The 11,510-nt window shown below is 38.5% G+C and overlaps 1 protein-coding gene across 1 annotated transcript; it reads right to left on the bottom strand.

The window, feature by feature from the left end:
- Positions 1-1,450: 1,450 nt before the first annotated feature.
- On the bottom strand, positions 1,451-9,549 carry lg10h5orf15 (linkage group 10 C5orf15 homolog). The gene is made up of 3 exons (XM_085470789.1): positions 9,401-9,549; positions 4,753-5,438; positions 1,451-3,240 (listed from the first exon to the last, which is right to left on the bottom strand). Exons 1-3 carry the CDS (start codon positions 9,522-9,524, stop codon positions 3,106-3,108), a joined length of 945 nt encoding a protein of 314 aa, XP_085326915.1. The 5' UTR covers positions 9,525-9,549; the 3' UTR covers positions 1,451-3,105.
- Positions 9,550-11,510: the final 1,961 nt, after the last annotated feature.

An 11,510-nucleotide genomic window follows, 5' to 3' on the forward strand; every position in this document is an offset into this window, starting at 1 on the left:
TATGCAGCAAAGGTTGCTATGATGCACGCATGAGTTCAGTGTCTTTAAAAAGGGAACAAAGGGCTCAAACATTAACTAATTAACTAACAGTATGATGTAACTATTCAACCCTATCATCATGCTAATTTAGAGATTAACCTAATTTTTCTTCACTTTTAATCCTGGATGATTCAGTTAAGAACAGCTGATTTATTCTACTGGCTTCTATCTCTCTGATATACATCTTCAAGCAGCTGACCAAGACTGGACTGGACACGCATCTCAGTGATCACAACTGCTTCTTCCGGATGCTGGAACACTGAAGCTACTAGTTGTTTTGCAGTTTGTCTTGATGTTGGTTGTCGAAGATTCCATAGGTCCCATCTATCTATCTATCTATCAATCAGACAGACAGATGGATAGATAACTAAATAGGTTAACTGATGATTCCAGGCTGGAGGTTTAAGTCGTGTCTTTAAGGTGCAAACAAACCACAAAGGTACCTTAGACAGTACCACCCTAGTGACAAGACTTTTGCTCATTGTACTTTATTTTCTTAAGAGTGTTGTTTCCTTTGTGTAGTTCTGCCTTACAAACTACAGCTGGATGTTAAATTTGTTGTTTCTGACCAAGAAATATGTTTCAGTGCATGTCTGTAACACTTGAGGAGCATTACGACTGTGGGAACAGACTGTGGCAGACATTAATCAAATACATTCACTCAAAGACATGGACATCTAACTTTGCTCTCCATCTGTCCTGTCACTGTGCACCGTTTACAGACTTTAAAAAATAGACATGCCACAATAAATTCTTAATTTTTCCCCCTCTTAGTGGTATTTTCTGCACATTAGTGATGCAGGTGCTCACTTTATCTCCTTTCTGCAAGAATCTGGGAACTTTTCTGCTCATGTTCTCTTTAGTGATATGAATAGGTTACCTGTGTCACAATGACAGGGAAATCAAATTATGAAATTGCACTTTTATTTGCTCAGGCACCAAAATTTAACTTGGTGAGGGAAAGAGCAGAAAATCTGACAAGTGAAGAACACATTTCCAGCATTGGTCTTCTTCAATTATTTGTGTGCATACTGCCTCCTTGTGGTCAAATTAGCAGCTGAGCTACAGAGTCTGCTTTTGTACACCAGTGCAGTGGTTTTTACGGTGTTTTCTTTTTGGTTATTTCTTTTATTAACACTTCCCTGTTTAGCAAAATAACTTTTTAACTGCAACAATATCAGCTCAGTCTATGACTTTTAATTATCAAAAGATACAACACGTAAGCCTATTAGGATCAAAAGAGATCAAAGTATCCTCTCCTCTTAGTGATCCCAACATAGTTAAAAAGGGCATTTGCCACATAAAAAGGCAGATCACCCAAGAATACTAAATTAAAATTTTTCCTTATCAAAAATATGTCAGAGTATGAACAGAGGATTAAATGAAACATGAGTCAGAAAAATTACAAAGATTTACGCAATTTGTGCTTTATTGACCAAAAAAAGCGAGAAAGATTGTACAGTTTCTACTGTTGATTGCGAGATCAGTGTTGATCCTTCGTCCCTTCATATTTTAACTAGCATACCTGAACGGCACAGTGCAAATCTATATATATCCACTGTCTCGCTTGTATATTCACAAAACCAGCTGAAAACAACTGACAGAAGGCGTTGCGAGACTGATACATTTGCAGACTCAAGTGGCAGTCGTGGCATTTCATTTGAAGGCATGAGACAACGACAGACAGAAAAATGTGGCTGCGACGCATAGGAAAGAGAAAAAATAAAAAGTTGTGTTTTTGCTTTTGTGAACAGGTCATAGAGAGGGTGCAGAATTTCTGATTAACTTAATTCCACCAAAATACCCTGACAGGAGGCAAGGAAAAGTGAAAAGTTCTGCATGGACATGAGGAAACATTGTTTTTACAACTGGCCACAGTGAAGATGGTTTTTTTGACAGAGACTTCACCGAAGTCATAAAACAAAGAGGGCCAGCACCAAGATTTCCACATAGCAAAATCTGGGCAGTAGGAGTAAATCAGGCATGTTATTAAGACAAGTTAAATATAAAGTGATCAAGAAAAAAGAAGATTTCTGGCAATAGACATTTCTTTCTTATACATTAGTACCTTATCATCTGCACGATACACACATCCATCCTCATTTAAATGGCTTAAACACATGGCATTATCTTTCACCTGAAGAGAAGCCCCGCCCACCGCTCCTTAACTTAATGCTTAATGTGTAGCCAAGATGGCCAAAAATGAATGAAAAGTAATAAAACTGCCACTACTTTTCATCTATAGTGTAAGCAGAAACATTGGCAATAAAGTGATTGTAAAAAGCTCATTTTCAGGGTCCAATGAAAATTGTATTTCTCTATCTATATGCGAAAACATAACTAAACATGTTATGTGATTATTTCTATATCAAACAATACATATATTGGAATGGATATCTTTAATTCAGCTGCCCCATTATGTCAAACTGAGACAATTTAAGAGTAGAAGGGCTTTTCTGTTTTTGTTTTGTTTTTTAGGGAATAACTTAATATATAGGAACATTTGATTAACAGTTTCTGCTTCATTGCACTTTTTTGCATATTTTTGAAATATGAAAGGTAGTCATGCTTTCCACAGCAATTACTTAGGTGTTCATTCCTAATTTCAGAGTACATACTCAACTCTTCTATTAGTTCACGATCACATTACAGCCTAAAAGTTCAATTAACATGTAATTTTTGCAACTCTTAAGCAAAGTGTTAGAAATATTAAGACAATATGCAACAGAGAAAACAAAAAATAGGTATAAAGGAACTGTAAGGCTGAAACAATACTAAAAAAAAAATTAAAAATAAAATAAAGCCCCTAAGAAACCCAAAATTATTAACTTAATGGCAATGACAATTAAAAATATAACAAATAAGAATATATTAATAGGATTATCTCTTCAGACAACCAAAAAGGGCCATTAAAAAAAAATTCCCCCAACTACCATATCCCCTGATTTCTTATTGGCCTATAAAGCAAGACAAAGCATCAATCAAGCTCCATAACAACGCACAGCATCTTATCTATAAATGACCAGGAACTGGCTCTGCGTAAGCCTACTATATTGTTCCACTAGATTAAAAAATGTAGTCTCGGGTCATCTTGAGGGATGGCATGGCCTCATTGACATTCTGGTCCAAGCGGCGATACTCCACAGTGTTGCGGGAACACAGACCCTCCTTCCAGCGCCGGCTCTGTACCAGGAGGTAGATCTGAAAAGAGCAGGAGAAAAAGCAAATCAATTCAACTGTATTTATTTAGTGCCACGTGGCAACAGTAGTTGCCTCAGGGCACCTCAGTCACCATAAAAGTTTGCATAAAGACTGGATTGAAGCCTTTCAGAAATAAAATCTGACTTTATATGGGAGAAGATAAATCTGCTACTTATACCAGTCAGGCATAACATCATGACCACTGGCAAGTGACGTAAATAACACTGATTATCTCTTCACCATGGCTTCTGTTAGTGGGTGGGATCTATCAGGGAGTGAGCGAACATTTTGTCCTAATAGATGATGTGCTATATGCAGCGGGAAAAAATGGGCAAGCATAAAGATTTAAAGAGTTTGACAAGTGGCAAATTGTGATGGAAGAAAGCACCACCAAAGTGAGCGTCAGAACCAGGGAGCAATGGACGAAGGTGACCTGGTCTACGGATGGGAATCGAGAACCAGTTCCCAGTTCATTTCCTTTGAGTTGTTAGTCTGCTTGCCTATCAGTCCTGCTTATCGTGCTACAATCAGCTGATTTCAGTTTGAAGTTCAGTTCATATGCCAGAGGAGGAAAATAGTGACACAGTCTGCAAGGTGAATACGAACATTACTTTTATTTTTGTTTGACAAAGGGCGAGAGTGCGATGGTTAAGCGCAAACTGGGTCTGGAAAAGAAACAACTATGTTATGCTGCTACTATATCTTTGGCTCTTTGCAAACGTGCCAACGCTAACCTAGCTAAGAACCCAGAGTGATATTAAAGCTCAGTGAATCCATTCAGGGATCGAGCAGAGATGGATCAGGGCTCTTTGGGCGGGAAAGGAGGGACCAACACAATATTAGGCAGGTGATCATACCGTTACGCCTGATCAGTGTATGATCATGGTATATTCTACAATACGAATAGCGAAATTAAGCTGATGTTGTTTTATTATCTCAAAGTAGTTTTACTTGGTTCATTTTAATTTATTTAACACTTTGCCACTTCTAATTATTGAGTCTAATTAACTGAAATGCAAATTAGTAGAAGTTAACAATCTCAGGTATTCATGCTTCCTTGGTTAACACAATAAGGCCTTCAAGCCACAGATCGTGTTAAATTTTACCTTTTAATTTCTATGGCTATGTTTCATTATTCCACTGATTCTCAATTATTCCACCTATAATAGGTTAAAACATTAAAAACAGCTGGAGACGTCAGTTTTTGGGTGACAAAATACATCAATTCAACTTGAGCAAGACCTAAGATGTTAACATAATTATTCAGTAAAAGCTAACTTCCTTATAGAAATACAAATTTTACTACATAAATAAGAAAAAAAATAACTACAAATTACACACAGACGTTTCTGCATCAAGTTAAATGTCTGCAGAACACATTTGGCTTTTCCTCAGCTATTTGATCTGGATGAAGAAGTGATTCCTGTGCTGTGCAGCCTGTATCAGAGACTCCTACGTCTGTTTGACCTCTACATCCTGCTGTCGGATAGCTTTTGTCGGGCCGACACTCACCTTCCTCTTGTTGTGGTATGTGATGTAGACAATGGCCACCAGGAAAGCCAGTATGACCAGATGAAAGAAGAAGTGGGAGTCTTCATCCTCTGTGTTGTAGCTGTCTTGTTCCTTATATTGAGTCACCCTGGTCTTATCTTGCTTTTCATTAAATTCAGTGTTTTCACCATATCTGTAGTCATCATCATCCTCATCTTCATCAATGTCATTAACATCAGTGTCCATGTGCAGGTCTTGATCACTGTCCTCGTCTGTAGTTGGGGTTGGTTTGTCTTGAGGTTTGAACTCATCCGGCTCGTCCGTTGCAGATTTTGTTGGTTCATTAGTTTCGATCGTGGCTTTGGCATTTTCTGGATCAGACTTAATGTCTGCTTCAGGAGCTGCTGCTGTTGCTTCAGCAGTAGCAGGTGTGTTCTTGGTGCCGTCATTTTGCTTATCAGAGCTATCGAACACAACAGTCTCACCTGTTTTTGGTTTTGGAACAGTCTGAGTTTTGATGTCGCTTTCTTCACGAACTTTTGGCTTTGCTGTGGTGGAGCTGTTGCCATCACTTTTTACAGGATCCTTGGAAACATCTGCAGCTGTTGAATTCTGATCAGTTGGTGCAGACTGTATCACCGTTGCTTCTTTTTTCACAGTGGTCAAAGTAAGATTTTGAGGTTGAGTTTCTGTGCTGTTTGTGGGCACTGTTGGATCAAAGGAAATAACAACGCAACACATTACATACATTACAATTGCATTACAACATATTTCTGACAAAGTGTTCTTTGAAACACTTAAACATAAAACATTTTCATTAACCAAAATATTTATTGCCCATCAAAAACCTAGAAAACTAGAACGTTGTTTTCTTAGCATTTGCCAACCAGTTTCACAACTACACTTTTTATCTCTTATTATGAAGACATATAAATGTCTCAATCACAAAATATTTAAAAAGGAAAAAAAATATTGAAAATGAACATTAAATTGTGACAGCTGGTGCTCCTACATGAATTTCAATCATGTCACACAACTACACCTCAAGTGAAACTGCCACGTATGGAAGCCCTTCAGCAAGCCAGTTAACCCTTGAGCTGCCACAGAGAAGCTCATAAGGGGACATTTGTACTGAGCAGCAGCTTGTTTGTGTGGAAACGTACAACCTTCACTGCAAACTAGCTTTATCAATGAAAAGTTTCATTTTGAGACAGCTTTTTTCCTTGAACTGAAAACTATAAAAACTTTAGTTTTAGTTATCTGTGTTCCAAACTGGAAATTAAAACTAGTTGTGAAAAAAAAAATGTTTTAGTCAGCGAAAAATAAAAACTTCAGATAATAAAGAAAAAAAAATTCTAAAGATTTTGTGAACTTTTTTATCCTATCTCCCACCCCTCACCCACAACCGGTCATGGCAGATGGCTGGATGTGGGTGTTTGTATCTCCTGAATGACATAGTTGGTGTGTGCTCATGTGTATGTGTTTTTATGTGTCTGCATGTCTAAGTATGCTAGTCAGTGAGTCAGTTTGTGCGTCCATAAGTCATTAAAGAAGAATGTGCTGGCTGCAATGAAGAGAAGCGAGCTTATCGGCATTCTTCACCTGTGCACTGCAAAATTTTGTGCTACTGAACAGACCAGATCAGCAGCTCAGAATTTTAGTGGCCCATGTACATTTTTATTGGCCTGCAAAAACAAAGCTTTTATTTTCATATTTGTAAATATTCATCGAATATCATGAATAGAAATATTGCATATTATTTCACTTTAAATCTGTCAAAATAATGCCAAAGTTATCTTTTCTTCACATTGGAATCTGTTGATCAGGTGGTTTGATGAAGGACTCCCACCAGCTTTTTCCCAATTAAGGGAAGGTGGTGCTGTTTTGAAGGCTAGAAAAACATTTTCCTTCACTCCACCTGAGCTCACCGTCTGGTTAACAGCTCAGTCTCTTTGCTGTGTTTGTAGACTCTGACTCAACATTACACTATGATGATCTCATAGTTTAACTGATGCTGTTGTCTTTTTTTGTTTTAAAACTAGAGGCTGTGTGGGTTAACGTTGGAATACTTCTTATCGACACACATGCTCTAAATGCATTTCTTTTGCAGGTCTATTTAAAGTTACAAATGTGAGTGAATGCTCACATTTACGTGCTGCCAACTAAGTGACAAAAGCCATGCATTAAATGAACCGTTGAAGCAAAATCATTGAGCTATTCGTGTTACTCGATGAATCGTTGCAGCCTTAGTTTTAATACCTATTAGTTTGGTAAAAATTTTATTACAACTTGCCTGATGAGGCACTGATGAATGTGTGAGATTTGTGATGTTAACAAGACTTTGAATCAGCTTATTTCAAAAAGTTATTGTAACACCTGTACTGATTTTTCTGGCATTTCTCTGAAACAAATGGCTCCAGTTCAAAAATGACACATCTCTGGGCTTCGAGTAAGGGCTCGTGTGAAAAAAGGCAAGCGTGGCTACAGTTTGAGGGTAAAATGATGGCTGTAGGGTGAAAATTGTGGTTACAGCTGAAGATTAAAGAGATATTTTTCAGTCTAGGTTTTCTACCTGTCTTCCTCTAGTTCTCTAATACACATGAATGGGGAGGGGTTTGAGAGATTTTTTGTGACATTTTTGAAAATAACTGCAAAACCATTGAAGGTGCAGCGACAGAAATATGTTAGTTTTGTAGGCACAGTTGTCCTGGTCAATTTGGTGTGACAACGGTGTTTGTAGGACAAACATTTTGGGAGAAAATTGGCCCAAAGGAAGGAGAGTCACAGCAAAAAAAGTAAGAAAGGCTGGTCTCTCCATTCAAAGTTAATGTGACTCTACCAACAGAAAAGGTGGAATATTTCTGAAACAAGCTGCTCGTGCCACAGAGGGCGGCAGCCACACTATGATGAATAATAATAATAATAACAATAATGGCTGACCACAATAACATATACTGGGATCGTTGCCATCCAACTAATAAAAATGAAAACTGATTAGATTAACATGTATAACAGTATAATCAGTATAAAAACATCATCACTCTTAAACTGAAAGACCTTTGTTTATTTAGCATTGCAGAAAAAGGGACATGTTTTGAACTGAGCTTTTTTTTTTTCCTTTTTCTTTTTTTTTTTTAAGTATTTAAATTGTCAAGAATCTGTTGCAATCAGCCAGCCTTCCTCTTTCAGTGACACCATTCACCCAACAAGTGTCGACTTTATTTCATCCTCTGGGACTGGGAGGCGTTGCTTAGCAAGTGACAGGAGGAGAACACTGGGGACTTGAGGCACTGAGTAAGACATCCCCAAGTGAAGAAAGGGTCTATTCATATACAAGGGCCTTGACCCATATAATCTATGAACAGGAAAGCTTTGTTGCATTAACACTGTGATATAACGTTAGCTTTTAAGCAGTTGACAAATGACTTAATATTTATAATTAAGCATTTTTATAATTAAAAAAAGATAATGTGGCATCCTGTTCCAGATGAATTTGCATTAAAACCATGTGACAGACGTACAGTGTTTCAATTTAAAGCAAGTAAATATTTAGCACGTTAATCAAACAGAAGTCATCCTCCCTCTCTACAGTTTTTTTTCTTTAACATCCTGTTTTCCAGTGACATAGCACAAATCCTAAAACCCACAGAGATGTTTTAGATTATTTCGGCTAAATATGCAACTTCATTTAAAATAGGATGAAATGTTAAACAATTCAAATTGACAACAACACCTCTGTTGAATTAGGACACCTTTATCTCAGCAGCACATCTTGAAATAAGCTGTCTGTTGCACACCATCATAGTATGAGGAAGGGAAGGGCAAGAGTAGACAACAACCTATATCCTGACAGCTCCAAAGTCCAATCACATGGTTTTTTTAACAAACTGAGAACACAGCGAACCAAAAGAATGCTGTAGCACTGCTCAAAGACTATCAAGGCAAAACAATACCTGCCACTGACTGAAATATTATACCCTTTACTTACGTCAGGAGGTTTTGACTCACTGACAGAGGGTTAATAATCAGTGTAGATATATGGTGGTACATCTGGAACATGTCAGTTTATCTGACCGCCATAACTCATTAACCCTCAGAAGAGCATCTATTGATAGAGGCTTTAAAAACAATACAATCTTGTCTTATATTATGAGGTAAACAGATATTTAACTAGGTAAAACTGAACAATACAGATCCATTATAAACATACAGAAGTTGAAATGTGGTAGAGGTTGGAGATAAAGGAAAATATGACTTCCTGTTGATGGTTTCAATAACTTTGTTATGACCGCAAAACTGTCAAAAGACTCTGACGCACTGTGAGTGAAACTTAAGCAAAGCTAATGTTGTGAATTTATGTTTGCAGCTTAACGTTGAAACGCTTAATTTTATCTGAAAGAAATATTAGCACTGTCTTCAACGTATAACATATTTTAACTAGAAATCATTTTTGCCGAATCGCATTTCAGTGCCAGGGTAAAGGCGAGAGTTTTAAAATACGACTAAGTCATTTTTCCGAAACAGAGAAAGCCTGTTACCTGCCTTATTTTTCCCCTGACAAGGCGGATACTAGCATGACGAGCTAGCCAACTAGCTAGAGCAGGGGTAAACCCTGTGGCTAAGTTTAAAGGAAACTTCGTCTCAGATACTTCAAACAAGTACGACATACCTTGTGTTTTATTTCCATCCAAAGGAGCCGACAGGCAGCTGCTCACCAAGAGCTGGAGAACAATAGTCAGAAAAAGATCAAAAATAATTCTTCTGCTTCGCCACATATTTCCGCATGTCGCCATGTTGGTGCGTGAGTGAAGGGGTGTGGCTGAGTGCGGACGTACACAGTTTGTGGGCGGTGTGAGTGTACGAATCAGTTGTGAGCGGTGAAGTTTGAAGTGAAGTGAGCTTAGTCTATGAATATTAGTCCGTCTAATGTTATGTCACCTTGTAACTTATAACAAACATATATAATTTGCCGCTAATAGTAGAGTTCACATATTTTCTCCATTCACTGATAAAGGGTAATTTACCTCGATAAATATAGGTCAGAATGTAGTAATTGCGTCGTACGTTAGACTGAGTCTACTCATCTTATGTGACACTTGTTATAATTATGCTTAAAAAGACAAAAAATACCGTTGGGCCTATTTATTAGGTATGCCTTACTAGTACAGGGCTTGGATCCCCTTTTGTCTCCAGAACCTCTTTATTTATTTCTTCGGAACTTACTGACATGGTGCAATATCCTACTTGACATGGTCATCAGAACATGGGCAGACTTTGGTCATGTGTTTAAATGATGCCCAGATGATACTAAGGGGTCAAAGTTTATACAAGGCATGCTAGAGCCATGCTGTCCTGCTGCTTACACAAAATTCCAATCATACCATTCAAAGGTTGCAACAGGAATCAACTCATTCTTCATCACTCGTTTTCCCCTCTTCCTTTGTGTGCAAAGGGATTCTGTGTGCAATGTAGCCTCGGGTTCCTGTTCTTAGCCAACAGGAGTGGCATCTGAGGTGGTCTTCCGCTGCTGCTGTTGCCCATCTCCATCAGCATGTTGTGAGTTTAAAGATGGTCTTCTGCATAACCTGGTTGGCAGTATCTCAGTTGTCATTTGAGATACTGTTGCTTTGCTATCAGCTCGATGCAGTCTGGACATTCTCTTCTAACAGCAACAGAACATTTTCACCCAGAGAACCGTCGTAACTGGATATTTTAAGGGAAAATCCCAGATCAGCAGTTTCTGAAATAGTCAAACCAACCCACTGCTACAACCAACCATAACACATTCAAACTTGAATCACTTGAATCACCTTAACATTTCTGATGCATGATGGGAACTTCAACAGGTCATCTTGATTAAGGATCAGGCTGTAACTGCTGCGGAGATTCAGATCTTTTGGAGTGAAGGGCCCACTCCTGAAGACCCTCTATGACTCTGTGCCTCAGCCATCTGTTACGGTGTGTTCTGCTAGGGCGGCAGCATCTCTGCTGGGGACAGGAAGAGACTGAACAGGCTGGTCTGGAGGGCCAGCTCTGTTCTAGGATGCTCTCTGACCCTGTGGAGGTGGTGAGTGACAGGAGAATGGTGGCTAAGCTGTCATCCCTATTGAAAAACATTGCCCACCACATCCAGGAGACCCTGAAAGCACTGAACAGCTCCTTCAATGGCAGGCTGCGGCACCCACGATGTGGGATGGAAAGATTCCACAGGTCTTTCCTTCCTACTGCTGTGAGACTCCACAACAAGGACTTTTCAGCTGACCAAACACACACATCCACACATGCAATAACATTAAGTGCAATTCTCTTTTTCTGACAATGTTGCATTTTATTCTATTGTATACAGTATCTTGTTCTTATGATCTTATCCTATTGCAGTGTTTTTCATTTTTGCTACGCAACTTTGCACTGCCCACTTTCTGCTGTACACAGGAAATCTCCCACGTGTGGGACTAATAAAGGTCAGATTGCTGCCGTATTTTTGGCTAGACTTAACCAATGGAATAGGTTTATCTAATGAAGAGCTGTGAGCTTATGTTCAAATAATTTCACGTGAGAGTGGTCAGAAGGTTTATGTGGAAGATGTTAGATCTTTGTAACTCTCCACTTCATAAACCAAACATTTATCAGTAACAATGAGTCATGTGCTCCCATCCAAATCATTTTCAGCTGTAAAAATAAATTACCCACCTGTCTGTTCAAGAGTGTTTTCATGTGGGCAGACATTATGATCACACAAGTTATGGTCATGCGACAAAAGACAGGAGAACAAATACGCT

The sequence above is a fragment of the Copadichromis virginalis genome, linkage group LG10, assembly GCF_057382275.1.
Source record: "Copadichromis virginalis isolate Kocher_CV1m ecotype Utaka linkage group LG10, C_Virginalis_male_GT1.1, whole genome shotgun sequence".
Classification (NCBI taxonomy): domain Eukaryota; kingdom Metazoa; phylum Chordata; class Actinopteri; order Cichliformes; family Cichlidae; genus Copadichromis; species Copadichromis virginalis.

What these genes read in the sequence shown, in the direction of transcription:
- lg10h5orf15 (XM_085470789.1), bottom strand. Translation starts at nt 9,524, where the DNA reads ATGGCGACATGCGGAAATATGTGGCGAAGCAGAAGAATTATTTTTGAT. An exon ending in GGATGGAAATAAAACACAAG is followed by an intron (nt 5,439 to 9,400) that starts GTATGTCGTACT and finishes TTGATCCAACAG; the next exon opens with TGCCCACAAACAGCACAGAA. An exon ending in CATACCACAACAAGAGGAAG is followed by an intron (nt 3,241 to 4,752) that starts GTGAGTGTCGGC and finishes TGCTCTTTTCAG; the next exon opens with ATCTACCTCCTGGTACAGAG.